Source organism: Dendrobates tinctorius, unplaced genomic scaffold (genome assembly GCF_039654945.1).
Source record: "Dendrobates tinctorius isolate UK_male_01 unplaced genomic scaffold, ASM3965494v1 ptg000455l, whole genome shotgun sequence".
NCBI classification, from domain to species: domain Eukaryota; kingdom Metazoa; phylum Chordata; class Amphibia; order Anura; family Dendrobatidae; genus Dendrobates; species Dendrobates tinctorius.
In genome coordinates, this window is record NW_027362117.1 from 1,042,078 (window position 1) to 1,062,559 (window position 20,482).

The window sequence follows — 20,482 nt, forward strand, 5'->3', positions numbered from 1 at the left end:
GGGCTGTCTATTCCTTTGGGGTCTGCTCTGGGGCAGTTTAGATTTCCCCTTTTCTTGCTTTAGGCTTATTTAGTCCTCCGGCTGTGACGAGGCGTCTAGAATCATCATAGGTACGCTCCACGGCTGCTGCTAGCTGTGTGGTTAGGATCAGGGGTCTGCAATCCGCGTAGTTACCAACCTCTCTGGTTTTCTGTGACTTAGCTTGGTTTTGTTTTTCTCCTCGGTGACCCAATCATAACAGCAGAGGATCTCCTCTGCGACACATGCCGGCCATTTACAATAACGCCGTTCACTGTCTCACCATCACAGCTACACCTCTATGCGTATCCTGAGGAGCACATACAGCGCCCCCTAGCTATAACAGGGGTCACTGCCTCACACTATCCATCTATTATTTATCTATCATCTATCTATCTATCTATCTGATAATGAAGACAAAGCTTCTTTCAGTCAGTGACACCAATGGCATCAATTTATTTCATTGTAGTAATTGTGTTTCTTTTAAAGAATAGTTTAACAGAAGCTGAAAATGAAACATTTGGTAACAATTTGAAGTGAAGAAGAACCTGCAGCGATTCCTGGAGACAGACTTCAGTGTCCGGATTTCTCTCAGATCATATATCATATTAATAATGGCAATTTAGTAGGATGCTCCTATAGCTGGGTCTGACTACACAATGATTGTAGTCTGTAACCATGGAGACACAACTACAAACAATTACATTTTTTTCTTATATGGAGATGATTTCATGGCTGCAGGTTCGGTAACCAATTTATTGTAACCAGCGGAACAAATTCACAGATTGAACATTGTGATCTCTACTTTTTGATCAATGGGATAAAGTTCCATAGGCCAAAAGTGAGACGGGGTTCATTATACCGATATTACATCACTGTCACATTATAGCTGTTACATTACAATGATCAGAATATTATTTATTAATGTTTAATTTCCCCATATAATCAGTGTAACATTGTGTTCAATATATTTTCCATGTATCATTATTATTACAGAGTGATGACTCGGCAGGGTCACTAATGATGGAATTCGCTGGATATTCTCTGCTCTTCTTGTAAAAACTGCATTTTTTATAATGGAAAAAAAAAGAATTTCTATAGGAAATCACATTGGGATCAATGGAACATAAAGTCTATTAATCATCGCTAATGTATGGAACACAGAATTTATAGGGATCCGATCACATTATAACAGCGCCTTCCTGCAGTTACAGAGCGGGAGGAGCGGATCAATATATAGTTCTGTAGGAAAAGATTCAGTAAAACTCATAATAGATAGATCTAAATCTCTGCTCTCTCTGAGCTTTGGAGTCCGAGACTACAGTGAAGATGTTCAATCATTGTCTCCGCCCCCTGGACTCTTGAGCTCACGAGAGTGCAGAGATTTGTATCAATCAATTATAAGTGTTACCGAATCTTTTCCTCTAAAACAATATATTGATCCGCTCCTCCTGTTCTATAACCTGCCGCCTGCGGAGAGGACCAAGAGCAGTGAGAAGTGGCATAACATGAAGCTCGTGGGCCCTGATGTGACAGCTCCAACGGGGCCCCAATGATTGCAAATCTTCAATAGTAATGGTCTTTTCATATAGGGCAAAGTGACCTTTTGTGGCCCCTAGGCTCAAGGGCCCAGGTGCGATTTCAACTCCTGCACCTATTCTAGTTATGCAGCTGGCGATGTGACAGAAGAGTATGTAATAAGTACAAATCTATCTCGTCCGGTCGTTATTACTGGTTTGTACTTTGCTCTTATAATTATTCGTTATCTTGTTTTGTTTATGTTACTCCAGCTTTTCTTTTCGTTACAATGTAACTATAGTTCTGGCTGACTTCTGTCACTGGTGCTCGCCATCTCCGCAGCATCACTAATAACACAAGACGCTGGATATTCTTTGCTGCTTTTTTGCTAAAACTTAACTTTCTATATCAAAAAGGAAACATTTCTAAAACAATATAGTGTCCGCCGGAGGAGCACGATACACTGTAACGTCTCTCAGCGATGCCGGCGGATCGGTTCATCGTAAGGGAAGACGCTCCATCTATTTATTTATTTTACTATCCATCTTTACGGATGAACGTTTCTCCAGGTGATACAGTCACAAGGGGCGGCTGCAGCGGGTGACGTGGTGTGTTGGGGTAGCAGTAGACGTTACTTAGAGTTTCTTGATCGTCTTCTCCTGGAAAATGTGATGGTACAAAGACGTCAGGAGAAATGTTAGATGATACCAAACTGAGCGAGCTCATGTAACTCCAGGTGACTGAAGGCCTCCCATGGGCAGATGACAGTGATGTCTGCGGGAGAGAAGAAGACATTATTATTATTTATTATTATAGCGCCATTTATTCCATGCCGCTTTACATGTGAGGAGGGGTATACATAATACATACACGTACAGGAATCTTAAACAATACAAGTAACGACTAGTCCAGGAGGAGAGAGGATCCTGCCCTCGAGGGCTCACAGTCTACAAAGGGAGGATACGGTAGCTGAGGGGAGAGCTGGTCGTGCAGCGGTTTGGTGGATCAGTGGTTACTGCAGGTTGCAGGCTTGTCGGAAGAAGTCGGTCTTCAGGTTCTTCTTGAAGGTTTCCATGGTAGGCGAGAGTCTGATATGTTGTGGTAGAGAGTTCCAGAGTAAGGGGGATGCGCGGGAGAAACCTTGTATGCGATTGTGGGAAGAGGAGATAAGAGGGGAGCAGAGAAGGAGATCTGGTGAGGATCGGAGGTTGAGTGCTGGTAAGTACCGGGAGACGAGGTCAAAGATGTATGGAGGACTCAGGTTGTGGATGGCTTTGTATGTCATGGTTAGGGTTTTAGAGTCTCTGAGAAATGGGGAGCCAGTGCAGGGATTGACAGAGGGGAGAGGCCGGGGAATAGCGGGGGGACAGGTGATTAGTCGGGCAGCAGAGTTTAGAATAGATTGGAGGGTGCAAGAGTGTTAGAGGGGAGGCCACAGAGCAGGAGGTTGCAGTAGTCAAGGCGGGAGATGATGACGGCATGGACTAGGTTTTTTTTTGCAGATTCTTGGTTGAGGAATGAACGGATCCGGGAAATATTTTTGAGTTGAAGTCGGCAGGAAGTGGAAAAGGCTTGGATATGTGGTTTGAAGGAGAAATCAGAGTCAAGGATAACCCCGAGGCAGTGAGCTTGTGGGACTGGGGAGAGGGGGCAGCCATTTACTTTAATGGCTAGGTCCGTTGGTGGAGTCAAACCTTCAAACCTTATCAAACCTTCCATGCTCCTATATCATCACTTATATTCTACTTCTCCTAAGTAGGTGCAGAGAACATAGGAGCATTCACATGACAGCCCACATGGAGATAACAATCACTGAGATATTATATAAGGGAAATGCAAAAGTCTATATCAATATACAGGACTGTGGGAAAGCAGGAGCGTCTAGGGTCAATCTGCCCCCACAATAAAGCCAGCCGAGTGCGAAGTGTCTGCTCCAGGACTCCAGTATCTAGAAGTGAAGCACAAGGTTCCTCACCTGTTCCAAGTCCTTCCATTCCAGGAATATCATCTCCGAACCTGCGAGATAAAAGCAAAATCAAACTCAGATCATTGAACCCCAGACATCAGGACAGATCCCAGGATGATTAGAGGGGCTCTCCACTCCACGTCTTCGTCCTGTATGGTCTGTGTACATTGTAGCAGTGTGGGGGGTCTTATTTCAATGAGGTTTTAGTTCCCCACTTCTGCATATAAATTTTCCCACTCAGAATTAAAACTCCACCCTGTAAAATAAACGTTTCTCACATATAAAGGGAAACTCTGGGCTAAACCTCTGCAAAGTCTTCTTCCTAGAGTTCATAGTGCAGGGTGTGATTGGTAACGCTGCCCCCCTTAACCCCTGTGTCAGAGGGCGCCCCCCCCATTCATTTTTCCCTCCTCCTACACAGTATTAGCCTTGGGTGAATGTGGTAAAACATTATTAAGTAGAGGATGGAACTGACAGGTGTCCAGGCTTCTGGGCACGGTCCACACGTGGCTCCCGGACGATCTGACCCGATCATAAGGATTATGGTTTTCCTAGTCACCAGGAGTCCTGTAGTCACCATAAGATGCAGCAGGTCAGAAGTTTGTATCCTGTGGCTCTCTCCACATGGGGCATGCTGGGAGTTGTAGGTCTATGTGCATTAAGTGACCACCCTCCATATACATCGTGACCTGACATGGACTCACCCTTTTATTCCTTTCTTTGGTGGTTTGCTCTTGAACTGACGGGTCTGCCTCTGTTTGAATTTGGGTGGTCCCTTACGAGGTGTGGTGGGCCCAGTATTATTGCTGTTTGCAGGGGCCAAGGCGCTGGATGCTGGTGAGCTGGAATTCATGTCGGTCAGTGTTGTACTCCACTCTCAGGAACCTAAGACAGAACATAGGGTTAATTACTTCCAGAAAGTGACGTTTTGCTACCTTGTATCCCTGCACCCTTGTGTGAGGTCACCATCGGCTCTTGGGTCTATTCCTCCTGCCCAGGAGTTTGTTCTGCAGGGGCGCAGCGCTCCATCACCTCTCGGCTTCCTGAGCCCCCCTGAAGATTGACAGTGGCCAAAATGGTTGAGTCCGTGGCTCAAACTGCAGCATCGGGGGAGCTCAGTGATACAGAGACTGGCTGGATCCAGTGATCTGGGCAGCTTATTGTGTAGCAAACAGCTTGCTTTGGATACTGTCACTGCAGAGGTGGTCGGTAACCTAGGTAACGAGCTGTAGACTATAAAATTAAAAATCCCTCTATTTCTGAGATTGGAGAGTTTTTATAATGAGATAAATTGCTCATTTGTTTTTCCATGCACTTAGAAGCTTTAATCATTTACAAGCATGAGAAAACCCCTTTATTTAACCAAGCTCCTCCATTTGATGCTATTTTCTTCTGTACAGTGGACAGGTTTATGCTGATTGCATGGCACAATCACAGGACACACAGCTACATGCAGAGGATGGTCCTGAGCTCTATCCTGGCTGCATTCTCTCCACTAAACACAAGGTGGCGCCACAGAGCTGATAGAACGAACAATCTCCTGTAAGGAGCACTGACTACACAAATGCACTGAGATTTTTGTTATTTTTGTTCTCTTGAACCCAGGCCTCCTTCATTGCTCCCACCTGACTCTCTGCACTCGTTTTTTATTTTGTCTTTGCTGCATTTTGGAAGAACTGTTAATATATGGAAGCCGTCAACAAGCTGCTGTTACTGTGTGACTCTGCCTCCAGGGCAGGGAACCTCCAAGAGGTGATTAATGTAAAACCCTGAGTATAAGATGCCCAGTCCTCCTGCCAGATGAGCAGTGACTACAGCAGGCCACACGGTGCTCTGTGAGACAACACATCAGAAGCACAAGACTTGCTGCAGGTTTGTTACAATGTATCAGTCTGGAAACTGTGTGCACTGGATACAATGTATTATTCCTGCTCTGTACAGGATCTCTGCTTCACTGACAGCAACAAAGAGCCTGAAAACAGGGAACGGGAAAGTGAGTCATGAAGTTGTAGAACTTTTAGGCTGTGTGCACACGATGCAGATTTGCAGCAGATCCGCAGCGGATTTTTCCGCGCAGAAACGTTGCATATCCGCATTGTGTTGTACAGTAGCCTTAAAATCAATGGAAAAAAAAAACGCTGTGCAGACGCTGCAGATTTTTCCACGGTACAAAATCCGCAGCATGTTACTTCTTTTGTGCGGTTTTCCATCTCCCCGTCACCAACTCCGCAGGGGAAAACCGCATGAAAAATGGAAGAAATCCGCAGGAAAAATGCAGGTCATTTGACCTGCGGATTTCTTCCATTCTGCGCGGAAAAATCCGCAGGGCCAAAAAGTCCGTCTGCACTCAGCCTTATACTTCGATTGCAGTTTACATAAAACTTTCAACTTATGCCCTATAAGATTAATGACCTGTGCTAAAATGTCATGGAATAAACAGGCTCTGTCAGCAGTAATAACCTTTCCTTTAATCCTTTAATCGTCCCACCATGGGGAAATTCAGAGCATTACAGCAGCAAGGCAGGAACAAGTACAGATACAGATGCATAAAGGCATTACATTGACAGTATGTAGGTACATATACGGAAAAAAAAAGATATAACCGGACTATCACAACTTTGGATCTATAAGTTCACTGTTTGGGTCGTTCTCGGTTTTGGACAGTGCTGGTTATACAGCCTAACTGCAGCAGGAAGGAAGGACTTTCGATAGCGCTCCCTCTCACATTTAGGATGAAGTAGCCGGTCACTGACAGTACTGCACATCTCTGTCACGGTCTCATGCATGGGATGGGAATCATTCCGCACCATGTAGCTCACCTTGGCCAGTATCCTCCTGTCGCCTACTTCCTGAACTGGGTCAAGGGGGCATCCCAGGACAGAGCTGGCCCTTCTAATTAGTTTGTCCAGCCTATTCCTGTCCCTGGCTGATATGCCACTACCCCAGCACACCACACCAAAGAAGATGACAGATGCCACAACAGAGTTGAAGAAGGATGCAAGGAGTTCCCCCCCTAACTCCGAAGGCTCTCAGCCTTCTGAGCAGATAAAGCCTGCTTTGGCTCTTCCTGTACACTGCATCCAAGTGATGGGCCCAGTCAAGCTTATTATTGAGGATCACACCAAGGTACTTATAGGTGTCGACTATCTCAATGTCATTTCCCTGAATGTTCACCGCTACTGGTGGATTTTTGCCCTTGCGAAAGTCTACCACCAATTCCTTGGTCTTCCCGGAATTAATCCTAAGGTGGTTCCTCTGACACCACTCCACAAAAGCTTGGTTAGTATCTCTGTACTCTTTCATCTCCTCCTGTGATGAGGCCTACTATTGCAGAGTCATCAGAATACTTCTGCAAGTAGCAGCTAGATGAGTTGCACTTAAAATCCGCAGTGTACAGTGTGAAGAGAAAAGGGGCAAGAACTGTACCTTGAGGTGCCCCTGTATTGCAGATCACCGTGTCTGACACACTGTCCCGAACCTTTACAAACTGAGGTCGGTTTGTGAGGTAGTTAAGGATCCAGGTGGAGAGTTGGAGGTCCACACCAACAAGGCCCAGCTTGTCTCTCAGTAGACCTGGCTGTATGGTGTTAAAAGCCCTAGAGAAATCGAAGAACATTATTCTCACAGTGTTCCCAGGTTTCTCCAGGTGAGAGAGATCCCTATCTAGAAGGTGGATAATGGCATCATCCACACCAATGCCCGGCCTGTAGGCAAACTGGAGAGGGTCCATATCCGAGCTCACTAGAGGACGGAGACGTGTGAGAACCAACCTCTCTAATACCTTCATCAGGTGTGATGTCAATGCTACAGGTTTATAGTCATTAAGGTCTTTCGGATAAGGTTTCTTCGGAACTGGTACCACACACGATAATTTCCACAGTTGTGGTACTATACCCATTCTCAGGCTCATATTGAACAGATATGTAATGATCTCACTCAGCTGGTGCCTGCAGGTTCTGATTAGCCTTAATAATAATAATAATACATTTTATGTCTATAGCGCTGACATATTCCGCAGCACTTTACATTTCAGAGGGAACTTGAACAGACGATAGACATTACAGCATAACAATAATCACAAAGATCATAACTGATACCAAGAGGAGTGAGGGCCCTGCTCGCAAGCTTACAGTCTATGAGGAAAAAAGGGGAGACAAGAAAGGTGGGTGGTAACAGTTGCCCTGATTGTATGGACCAGCCATAATGTTAAGTGTGTAACAGTACAGACACAGAGGGCTAATGGATGCATAAAGCATGTGGGAACATGATGCGGGGAACCTGGTTATGGTAAAGCTTTTGGCTGTTCCCCCCAGGGATAGATTAGGTTAATGTGTTGAGGCGGTAGGCCAGTCTGAATAAATGCATTTTCAGGGCACGCTTAAAATTGTGGGGATTGGGGACTAATCGTATTGACCTGGGTAGTGCATTCCAAAGAATTGGCGCAGCACGTGTAAAGTCTTGGAGACGGGAGTGGGAGGTTGTGATTATTGAGGATGCTAACCTCAGGTCATCAGCAGAACGGAGGGCACGGGTAGGATGGTATACTGAAACAAGGGAGGAGATGTAGGGTGGTGCTGAGCCATGGAGGGCTTTGTGGGTGAGGGTAATAAGTTTATACTGAATTCTGGAGTGGATGGGTAGCCAGTGTAATGACTGGCACAAGGTAGAGGCATCGGTGCAACGATAGGCGAGGAATATGATCCTGGCAGCAGCATTCAAGACAGATTGGAGAGGGGAGAGTTTGGTAAGAGGGAGACCGATTAGAAGAGAGTTACAATAGTCCAGACGAAAATGAATAAGAGAAACAGTAAGAGTTTTTGTGGAGTCAAAAGTAAGAAAAGGTCGAATTCTAGAAATGTTTTTGAGGTGCAGGTGACAAGAGCGAGCCAGTGATCGGATGTGGGGGGCAAAGGAAAGCTCGGAGTCAAGTATGACCCCAAGACAGCGGGCATGTTGCTGGGGAGTAATAGTGGAACCACACACGGAAATGGCAATGTCGGGTATACAGTCATGGCCAAAATTATTGACACCCCTGCAATTCTGTCAGATAATATTCAGTTTCTTCCTGAAAATGATTGCAAACACAGATTCTTTGGTATTATTATCTTCATTTAATTTGTCTTAAATGAAAAAACACAAAAGAGAATGAAGCAAAAAGCAAAACATTGATCATTTCACACAAAACTCCAAAAATGGTCCGGACAAAAGTATTGGCACCCTCAGCCTAATACTTGGTTGCACAACCTTTAGCCAAAATAACTGCGACCAACTGCTTCCGGTAACCATCAATGAGTTTCTTACAATGCTCTTCTGGAATTTTAGACCATTCTTCTTTGGCAAACTGCTCCAGGTCCCTGATATTTGAAGGGTGCCTTCTCCAAACTGCCATTTTTAGATCTCTCCACAGGTGTTCTATGGGATTCAGGTCTGGACTTATTGCTGGCCACCTTAGAAGTCTCCAGTGCTTTCTCTCAAACCATTTTCTAGTGCTTTTTGAAGTGTGTTTTGGGTTATTGTCCTGCTGGAAGACCCATGACCTCTGAGGTAGACCCAGCTTTCTCACACTGGGCCCTAAATTATGCTGCAAAATTTGTTGGTAGTCTTCTGACTTCATAATGCCATGCACATGGTCAAGCAGTCCAGTGCCAGAGGCAGCAAAGCAACCCCAAAACATCAGGGAACCTCCGCCATGTTTGACTGTAGGGACCGTGTACTTTTCTTTGAATGCCTCTTTTTTCTCCTGTAAACTCTATGTTGATGCTTTTGCCCTAAAAGCTCTACTTTTGTCTCATCTGACCAGAGAACATTCTTCCAAAATGTTTTAGGCTTTTTCAGGTAAGTTTTGGCAAACTCCAGCCTGGCTTTTTTATGTCTCGGGGTAAGAAGTGGAGTCTTCCTGGGTCTCCTACCATACAGTCCCTTTTCATTCAGATGCCGACGGATAGTACGGGTTGACACCGTTGTACCCTCGGACTGCAGGGCAGCTTGAACTTGTTTGGATGTTAGTGGAGGTTCTTTATCCAACATCCGCACAATCTTGCATTGAAATCTCTTGTCAATTTTTCTTTTCTGGCCACATCTAGAGAGGTTAGCCACAGTGCCATGGGCTTTAAACTTCTTGATGACACTGCGCACGGTAGACACAGGAACATTCAGGTCTTTGGAGATGGACTTGTAGCTTTGATATTGCTCATGCTTCCTCACAATTTGGTTTCTCAAGTCCTCAGACAGTTCTTTGGTCTTCTTTCTTTTCTCCATGCTCAATGTGGTACACACAAGGACACAGGACAGAGGTGGAGTCAACTTTAATCCATGTCAACTGGCTGCAAGTGTGATTTAGTTATTGCCAACACCTGTTAGGTGCCACAGGTAAGTTATAGGTGCTGTTAATTACACAAATTAGAGAAGCATCACATGATTTTTCGAACAGTGCCAATACCTTTGTCCACCCTCTTTGTTATGTTTGGTGTGGAATTATATCCAATTTGGCTTTAGGACAATTCTTTTTGTGTTTTTTCATTTAAGACAAATTAAATGAAGATAATAATACCAAAGAATTTGTGTTTGCAATCATTTTCAGGAAGAAACTGAGTATTATCTGACAGAATTGCAGGGGTGTCAATACTTTTGGCCATGACTGTAGGTGCATTAGTAGCGGGAGGAAACACAAGGAGTTCAGTCTTTGACAGGTTCAGTTTCAGATATAGTGAGGACATGATGTTAGACACAGCGTTTAGACAATCGCCGGTGTTTTCTAGAAAGGCTGGCGTGATGTCAGGAGAAGAAGCGTATAATTGGGTGTCAGCATAGAGATGGTACTGGAAACCAAATCTACTGATTGTTTGACCAATAGGGGCAGTGTACAAGGAGAAGAGGAGGGGGCCTAGAACCGATCCTTGAGGAACCCCAACAGTAAGGGAAAGATGAGAGGAGGAGGAACCGGCAAAAGATACAGTAAAGGAGCGGTCAGAGAGATAGGAGGAGAACCAGGAGAGAACGGTGTCCTTGAGGCCAATGGAGCATAGTGAGGAGGAGCTGATGATCCACAGTGTCGAATGCTGCAGAGAGATCCAAGAGAATTAGCATGGAGTAATGACCATTTGATTTAGCTGTTAGTAGATCATTAGAGACTTTAGTGAGGGCAGTTTCAGTAGAGTGTAAGGAGCGGAAGCCGGATTGGAGAGGGTCAAGAAGAGAGTTATCAGAGAGATAGCGGATAAGACGGGAGTGGACCAGGCGTTCCAGGAGTTTAGAGATGAAGGGAAGATTAGAGACAGGTTTATAGGTAGCAGCACAGTTTTGGTCAAGGGATGGTTTTTTAAGTAGTGCATGTATGATGGCGTGCTTAAATGAGGAAAGAAAGATACCAGAAGAGAGAGAGAGGTTAAATATTTTAGTTAGGTGAGTGGTGACAGCAGGTGAAAGGGACTGGAGGAGATGTGATGGAAATGGGTCACTGATGCAAGTGGTTGGGCGAGAAGATGCAAGGAACCTGCTTACTACTTCTGTGACTGGTTCAAAATCAGAGAGTGAGCTAGATGCAGTGGGGGAGGGAGGACAGTGCATGGTATGAGGTGATTGGGAGATAATTTTCTTTCGGACATGGTCAATTTATTTTTTCTTTGATGTAATTGGTCAGATCATCAGCTCGAAGCTCCGTGGTTGGGGCCTGTACTCTTGGGTTGAGAAGAGAATGAGAAGTGTCAAAGAGATGTTTAGGGTTATTGGACAGTGAGGTGATGAGGGTGTTGAAATAGGTTTGTTTGGAGAGGTGAAGGGCAGTGTTGTATGATCTAAGCATAAACTTATAATGGATGAAATCTTTGGGTAGGTTGGATTTTCTCCACAGACGTTCGGCGCACCTGGAGCACCGCTACAGGAAACGTGTTTGCACCGTGTGCCAGGGTTGTCGCCGTCTGTGTTGTGGTGTTCTATGTATAGGAGGTGCAAATTCATCCAGGGCACTTTGAAGTGTTTCATTGTAATGCTTCAATGCAGATTCAGGACATGAGAGGGAGGAGATAGGGGCCAATGAAGACTGCAAGTTCTTCATAAGTTTCTGGGTGTTAATGGCCTGTATGTTTCTGTAAGTCTGGACAGTGGGGGTGACCTGAGTGGCCTGGCAGTTCTTGATAGAGAATGAAAGAAGATTGTGGTCAGAGAGCGGGAGAGGGGAGTTTGCAGAATCATCCACTGCACAAAGACGAGAGAAGACCAAGTCGAGGGAGTTTCCGTCTTTATGCGTCGGAGAATTAGTAAGCTGCGAAAGGCCAAACGAGGAGGTTAGAGATAAAAGGTGAGTAGCAGATGGGGAGAGGGGAAGAGCAATGGGGGTGTTGAAATCGCCCATGATGAGGGTAGGGATGTCACAGGAGAGAAAATGTGGAAGCCAAGTGGCAAAATGATCCAGGAATTGATGGGAGGGGTCGGGAGGACGATACACCACCGCCACTCGCATGGAGAAGGGGGTGTAGAGTCTGACGGCATGGACCTCAAAAGAAGGGAAGACAAGTGAGGGTACTTGAGGGATAACCTGAAAGGTACATTTTGGTGATAGGAGCAGACCAACGCCTCCACCAGCTCTACTGTCTGATCTTGGGGTATGAGAGAAGTGTAGTCCCCCGTATGAAAGAGCAGCAGCAGCGGTAGTGTCTGACTGCTGGATCCAGGTTTCAGTAAGAGCCAGAAGGTTAAGAGAATTTGAAAGGAAGAAATGAGTGAAGGAGAGTTTGTTACACACTGAGCGAGAATTCCAAAGGGCACAATTAAGAGAGACAGAAGGCAGGCAGGGAATATTAATAAGATTAGAGGGGTTTCTGAGTGCAGCAGTTGTGGGGTTTGACTTTCTGTAACATGGGGGACCAGGGTTGGGAGCAATGTCTCCTGCGACTAGGAGAAGGAGGATAGAAAGAGTGAGCAGATGGTTAAGTGATTTGTGAGAGCGTCTCTGATGTTGAATGGTGGGACTGACTGGATCTGTGCAACTTAACAATGTGAAAAGAGCGTGAGTGCTATACATAGGAGAGGAAAGGAGTGAGGGGCTGATATGGATGAAGTATAGAGAGTTAATGCCAGGGCGGTGGATGTGTGTGAATGCAGCGGCAAGATATAAATTCAAATGCATATGGTATATATTTGTTGTAATCCAAATGTACAGGGGATAGATGTCTTTAAATGTCTTACCTGCCTCCTGCCCTGTCTCACTGCCATGTTATAACTGCCTCATACTTTGATCAAATGTACTTCGATTAAATGTGCATAAATGCCCCCTGCATAAATGCTCCCCCAAGCTAGGTCTGAGTATATAGCAGGCTAAGGCTTAGATATTTTTTTTTTTTTTGTTCTCTCTTCTCGTTAATCAGTCAAACTAAACTAAGACAGCCGGGCACAATAAATGTTGGGCTCAGATAAACCAGTGTCCAGGCCTACATGCATCATAAACCACTTTGAAAAGTTTCTTGACCTCACAACATAAGGGGACAAGCAGAGTAAGTTGAAATAGCTATATACCAGATATAAGCTTTCATAGTTGAAAAGACATATTTAGCATTCAGGATTAACTGCTTGCTGACATTGAAGTAGCACACAGTAGCAATCAGCCTACTTGTTGATGGTTTCCATGTAGTAACAGATGTTTGATAAATAAATAATAAATATTATTTAGAAGGTCACATTAACTAAAGATCACATAAAAAACAGTACCATGTATGATATTCATAGATACACAGCTCAGCAGACAAGTATCACACAGGAGAGGATTAGATAACACGGCTCAGTAGACAGTATCACACAGGAGAGGATTAGATACACAGCTCAGCAGTCAGTATCACACAGGATAGGATTAGATACACGGCTCAGCAGTCAGTATCATACAGGAAAGGATTAGATACACGGCTCAGCAGTCAGTATCACACAGGATAGGATTAGATACACGGCTCAGCAGACAGTATTACACAGGATAGGATTAGATACACGGCTCAGTAGTCAGTATCACACAGGATAGGATTAGATACATGGCTCAGCAGACAGTATCACACAGGAGAGGATTAGATACACAGCTCAGCAGTCAGGATCACACAGGATAAGATTTGATACACGGCTCAGCAGTCAGTATCACACAGGAGAGGATTAGATACACAGCTCAGCAGTCAGTATCACACAGGATAGGATTAGATACATGGCTCAGCAGACAGTGTCACGCAGGAGAGGATTAGATACATGGCTCAGCAGTCAGTATCACACAGGATAGGATTAGATACACGGCTCAGCAGACAGTATCACGCAGGAGAGGATTAGATACACGGCACAGCAGTCAGTATCACACAGGAGAGGATTAGATACACAGCTCAGCAGTCAGTGTTACACAGAATACGATTAGATACACGGCTCAGCAGACAGTATCACACAGGATAGGATTAGATACACGGCTCAGCAGTCAGTATCACACAGGAGAGGATTAGATACACAGCTCAGCAGTCAGTGTTACACAGAATACGATTAGATACACGGCTCAGCAGACAGTATCACGCAGGAGAGGATTAGATACACGGCTCAGCAGTCAGTATCACACAGGAGAGGATTAGATACACAGCTCAGCAGTCAGTGTTACACAGAATACGATTAGATACACGGCTCAGCAGACAGTATCACACAGGATAGGATTAGATACACGGCTCAGCAGTCAGTATAACACAGGAGAGGATTAGATACATGGCTCAGCAGTCAGTATCACACAGGAGAGGATTAGATACACGGCTCAGCAGTCAGTATCACACAGGAGAGGATTAGATACACGGCTCATCAGTCAGTATCACACAGGAGAGGATTAGATACATGGCTCAGCAGTCAGTATCACACAGGAGAGGATTAGATACATGGCTCAGCAGTCAGTATCACATATGCCTTAAATACAGGAAGCAGGACCAGAACTTTCTGGAAATGCTCCTAAGTAATTGGCACTCTGGATAATGACCATGACTTCGTTAGATCTAATTATTGCCCTGGATCTTCGGTGAAGCGGCTTTTGGACTTTGCGGGATGATTTTAAGCTCTTCTATCACCGTTAATTGTGCTCAGCAGCCGTGCAGGGATAATGTTGGTAATAAGTGGATGAGGGGCTGAGCTCATTGTCGTCACCATCACGGTGCAGACTATTTTGGTTGCTGTGAATCCCCCCATGTTTGCCCCTCACAATCCTCCTGATATAACAGACTTCAGTCCAAAGTAAAACACAGGAAAACCCAAACTCCAATATCTGGATCTCAGGCAGCAACGAGCAAAATAGAAAAATATCTCTAATCTGGAATCAGTCATCATGGAAGAGCGGAGAAAAGAAGTCCCCAAAAAAGAAACGTTTGATACAATATCTGTTATTTTTTCATTCCCTTCCTAATATTAGACAAATGGGGTTCCCAGACCCTCATATAGGACCACGTGTATGAGAGTTAATGATGTCACAGCCACAATCTCATTATTTCCTGTCAGGTAACTACAACTGCAGGTGATTCCTTGTTCTGCTGCTGCTCTCTGTTATCATCCAACAGAAAAATATTAACAATCTGCTATAAAGATCATCAGTCACATTAATATCTCAGTAATAAACACCTGAAAGACAAAAGTTTTGCGACTGACACAAGTTTAGGTTTTCACATTTTGCCTCTTCAGTGTTTTCACTCTTTAGTTGCTGTTTCTATGGTTACTGACGGGTAATTCTAAACATTCCGCACCTTGTTACATTTTAATGACAAATCCATGAAGTTCCTGTGATGCCTCAATATTCCCACTCCTGCCCCTTATCCTCCACGCTCCTGACCCTTATTCTCCAGAATTCTGCCCCTTATCCTTCACACTCCTGACCCTTATCCTCCACGCTCCTGCCCCTTATTCCCCACGCTCCTGCCCCTTATTCTCCACGCTCCTGCCCCTTATTCTCCACGCTCCTGACCCTTATCCTCCACGCTCCTGCCCCTTATTCCCCATACTCCTGCCCCTTATCCCCCACACTCCTGCCCCTTATCCCCCACACTCCTGCCCCTTATCCCCGAGACTAAGAGAATAGTTCTCATCAATGGAGGGGGATCACTCACTATTATGCCTAAGAACAAGGCTATACATAAAGACGTCAATCTAATCATCCTCTATGAACAACTTCTCCCATCATCCAGGACAATGTGGAGATGATGCTTTTCCCCAATGATGGAGATCAGGTCACAAGACAAACGTGAGAACTAAGTGGTCGGGGAACAAAACACTGACATTATGTGTCCACGGCCAGAAACTCCCAGATCTCATCTCACTGAGAACCTGCGGTCAGTCCTTAAAAAGTGACAAACAAAACCCAGAAATTGTGATAAACTCTGAGCTCTGATGAGACCAGAACGGGCGACCATCAGTGAGGATCTGCCCAGAAGCCGATATCCAGCTGCCGGGGGAAGGGCAGAAGTCAGAAGTCTGGAGAATAAGGGGCAGCGCTGGGGATATTGAGGCATCACAGGAACTTCATGGATTTGTCAATAAAATGTAACAAGGTGCGGAATGTTTATAATTGTCTGTCAGTAACCATAGAAACAGCAACCGAAAGAGAAAAAATACTGAAGAGGCAAAATGTGGAAACCAAAATCTGTATCAGTCTCAGAACGTTTGGCCGCGGCCATACAATGTGTCTCCAATGACTGATATAGCCTTTTGAATATTATATAACGTGACATAAATAATATTATATTACTTCATAACATATATTGTGAAATGTCGGGTTACATTTTATGAGGCTATATTACTTTATGCTACATTGTTATATATGATGTATTACTGCTTCCTACAAGCAAATGCATTGTGTTATGTCCAGTTATATAATATCTTATTACACTTCTTTGCATCATGCTATGGTATATTATATGGTATGTCTCCTGGATGCAATACCATCATCACCCAACTTTCCTGAACCCCAATCCCCCCTGTATCTGTCTGCTATCAATGGTATGTCTCCTGGCTGCTTTCTCACCGTATTTCCTTGATGCTAACACACACTTGGCCTTATCTGTCCATGTGAATCTATCTCCTTTCTGCATTTTCTCTTCTGACTTCTAATTAATTGTCTCCAGTGTCTGTGTCCAGTCTTCCTGCTGCTCCTCCCTTCTGATCACACCTGGGCCTTTTCATGTGCTGTTAAGTTGCTATAAATTGAGAGGCACAGGTCTGTCTATTTTAAGGATGACATCAGAAATATGCCAGAAGTGACCAGAAGGTACGACTAACCACTGTGTTTACATGTACTAAATTTATTTTGCCTTCACACTTACTCTCACCATGCAGACACACGCTCTAACAGTTTTGCCTTCATTACTCCTCACTCTCCTTCGCTGTCCACAAACCCCAGCACCCACTACCCAAATAATAATCTCTCCTTCCCTCTTACCTCCCCTCCTGAACTGCTCCTCAACCTCAGAGCTCTCCTAATAAAATACAAACCAAGCCACCCACCCTCCTTCTCCCACATGCTCTCCCTCTCTCTGCTTCTCCTCTCTGCTGGGGACATATTTCCCAACCCTGGACCCCCACAGCCCATACCTCCCATTATTACCCCCTTCTATCGTTCCTAACCCAATACAAACATCAGAAATCTTTCCCACCTCAAATCCGTGCCCTTGACAACCACCACCCTGCTCCCACTCTCTGGATCACTCTGGATTTGCCCGCTCTGTCTGCATTAAACTCCATGTGATTCACAACCTCTCATAATTTTTCCTTCCTTGGCCTCACCGAAACATGGCTGACACCCTCCGGCACCACCTCCCCTGCTGCGCTATGTTAGGAAGGCCGCCACTTCACCTACACTCCTCGCCCTGGCAACAGACATGGTGGAGGAGTAGGCCTTCTCCTTTCTTCCAACTGTACCTTCAACCCAATCCCACCACTACCCTCCCTTATCCTCCCCTCTTTTGAAGTCCACTCTGTCCTCATCTACTCTCCCTCTAACCTCCAAGTGGCCGTCATATACTGACCTCCAGGCCTGACCACTGCCTTTTTTGACCAATTCTCCACCTGGCTCCTTCACGTTCTCTCTGCTGACATTCCCACCATCATCATGGGTGACTTCAACATCTCCATTGACACCCACCAGTTGGTAGCCTCCAAACTCCTGTCCCTTACTTCATCTTTTGGACTTACTCAGTGGTCCTCCTCAGCCACTCACACAGACGGACACTTATTAGACCTCGTCTTCACCCGTCTCTGCTCTCTATCTAACTTCACCACCTCCCCTTTCCCTCTATCTGACCACCATCTACTCAATTTCTCATCCCTGTCCTCCTCTCCTGTCACCCATGTCCAGCAATGTGCACACCCCCCGCAGAAACCTCGCACACCTAGATGCCCACACGCTCTCTGACTCTATCCTACCACTTTCATCCATATCTTCACTCCACGACACTGACACTGCTTTCTACAATGCCACTCTCGCATCAGCCATCGACTCGGTGGCCCCTGTCATGCACAACATACTCCTCCTTTGGCATCAAAGACCTCGCCCTATCCTGGATCTCCTCATACCTTTCCAACAACACATTCAGCATCTCCCACTCCCACACTACCTCCTCATCCCACCCACACTCTGTTGGAGTCCCCCAAGGCTCTGGTCTAGGACCCCTACTCTTCTCAATCTATACACTTGGCCTGGGGCAACTCAAAGTCCCATGGATTCCAGTACCACATCTATGCCGATGACACTCAGATCTACCTCTCTGGCCCAGACGTCACCTCTCTGCTGTCCAGAATCCCGGAGTGTCTATCAGCCTTTTCCTCCTTCTCCTCTCGCTTCTTCAAACTCAATGTGGACAAATCTGAACTGATCATCTTTCCCCCCATCTCACAGATCCTCCTTACCTGACGACATCATCCTTCAAACCGCACATCCAAGCTCCCTCCACCTCCTGTCACCTCCAGCTCAAAAATATTTCCAGAATTCGTCCAGTCCTCAACCCTCATTCTAGTAAAATGCTTGTGCATGCCCTCATCATCTCCCGCCTCGACTATTGCAACATCCTTTTCTGTGGCCTCCCTGCTAACAACCTTGCACCTCTGCAGTCCATCCTCAACTCTGCTGCCCAACTAATTAATCTCTCTCCCTGCTCCTCCTCCGCTTCTCCCCTCTGCAAATCTCTTCACTGGCTCCCATTCCCTCAGCGTATCCAGTTCAAATTACTAATACTGACCTACAAGGCCATCTATAACCTGTCTCCCCCATATGTCTCTAAACTAATCTCCCGATACCTTCCCTCACGTAATCTCTGGTCCTCCCAAGACCTCCTTCTCTCCTCCATACTTATTCGCTCCTCACCCAACCGCATCCAAGACTTCTCCAGAATATCCCTCTTCCTCTGGAATTTTTTGACCCAACACGTCCGACTATCAACCAAATTTGGATCCTTCAGATGGAACCTGAAAACCCACCTCGTCAGGAAAGCCTACAGCCTGCAATAACCCCGCTGCCTCCTCACTATCACCAGAGCTACCGCCTCACCATCACCAGAGCTACCGCAACCCCCCCAACCTACTGTCTCCTTCCCCACCATCCTGTAGCATGTAAGCCCGAAAGGGCAGGGTCCTCTCCCCTCTGTATCAGTCTGTCATTGTTTGTTTACTGTGATATTTGTAATTTGTATGTAACCCCTTCTCATGTACAGCACCATGGAACCAATGGTGCTATAGAAATAAATAATAATTATATCGTATTGCCAGGTTCTACTACTATATTAATATACATTATACTGTATATTACTAGGTAGATTATACTCTGTTGTGTTGCCATACAGTACATTGTATTAGTATGTAAACATGCTGTGACATCAGGTTATCCTACTCTATGAGGCTACATGATACAATGTTGTATTCATGTATTACATGTAGTACATTGTATTACGTTACGGTATATTCTATGACTATTCCTCGTAGTTACGCTCAGTGGCTGCTTTACACCGGACTCGTCCTACTGTCGCTCTCTGCAGATCTACATCCGATCTCTGGATGATTTCCAGGATTTTCCCGGAGCTCCTACATCCAATAGATGATTATTCCTCGAATCCTTGTAATCAATAACCAGTGAATATCGGGGCGATCAATCTGCACGGGTCACATGATCCTCAGATGCCAGAACGAATTCTCGTTATCTTGATATATGACAGGTTTATATTTCTCCCGTAGCTCATAATATAATCGGTGCGATCCCCTCCGCTGATACTCACGCTGCTCCACGCGCTGCACACCGCGACTCCTGCTGCTCCACCGGCTGATCCTGCAGATATACTGTGCCGACATTGAGCCGATTATCCCGAGATTATCGCCAGCAGCCAATTAGATAATATGGAGCTTCGTGACCTTTGATGGGCAGAGACGCTGCTCCACGAGTCTGTGTTTCATACCCCCACCTGTGGTCTTATAGCCTGGAACTATAGGCAGGTGATGTGTGCAGAAAAATGGAGGAAATCGCCTAAATGGCAATTCCCCCACATCTCCACATTAATTATTTTCTGATGACATCAGCGTTAAAAGTAGAAGCCGGCACAACCCTTCTGCTGACTACTAATGGGATACAAAAACTCTGCCAGTGAATGGAAACAGTTTAGGCTATGTTCACACGCTACGTTTTTGCGGCTTTTTTCCTGCAGGTAAAACCTACTTGAAGCTGCTACAAAAAAAGCGAATCTTGCTGCAGGTTTTTTTTGCTGCGTTTTTGTTGTCTCTTGTGCATGCTGATAAAGTTTAGTGACCCCGAAAGAATCATGATGCAACTTCCTAAAATTGATACCTGCGTTATTTGATGCTTTTTTTGCACTTACACATTGTTTCCTATGGGTGAAAAAAAATCACTGCAAATACGCAGAAAAAACGCTGCAAGTAGTGACTGCTGCAGTTTACAAAAAAGCAGCAGTTTCCCAAATGAATCAGGAAAAAAAAAAAAAAACAATGCGTGGATGAGATTTCTGA

General features: G+C 45.2%; 1 protein-coding gene across 1 annotated transcript; it reads right to left on the reverse strand.

Moving 5' to 3' along the window:
- Window positions 1-472: 472 nt before the first annotated feature.
- On the reverse strand, window positions 473-19,871 carry PDE6H (phosphodiesterase 6H). Its single transcript, XM_073564439.1, has 4 exons — window positions 19,741-19,871; window positions 4,207-4,387; window positions 3,512-3,552; window positions 473-2,310 (listed from the first exon to the last, which is right to left on the reverse strand). Exons 2-4 carry the CDS (start codon window positions 4,353-4,355, stop codon window positions 2,234-2,236), a joined length of 267 nt encoding a protein of 88 aa, XP_073420540.1. The 5' UTR covers window positions 4,356-4,387; window positions 19,741-19,871; the 3' UTR covers window positions 473-2,233.
- Window positions 19,872-20,482: the final 611 nt, after the last annotated feature.

Bases quoted from the DNA above. Each gene is read 5' to 3' on its own strand.
- PDE6H (XM_073564439.1), bottom strand. From the start codon at position 4,355: ATGAATTCCAGCTCACCAGCATCCAGCGCCTTGGCCCCTGCAAACAGC. The intron at 3,553-4,206 runs GTGAGTCCATGT...TTTATCTCGCAG, and splicing joins CCAAAGAAAGGAATAAAAGG to GTTCGGAGATGATATTCCTG. The intron at 2,311-3,511 runs GTGAGGAACCTT...TCTCTCCCGCAG, and splicing joins AATGGAAGGACTTGGAACAG to ACATCACTGTCATCTGCCCA.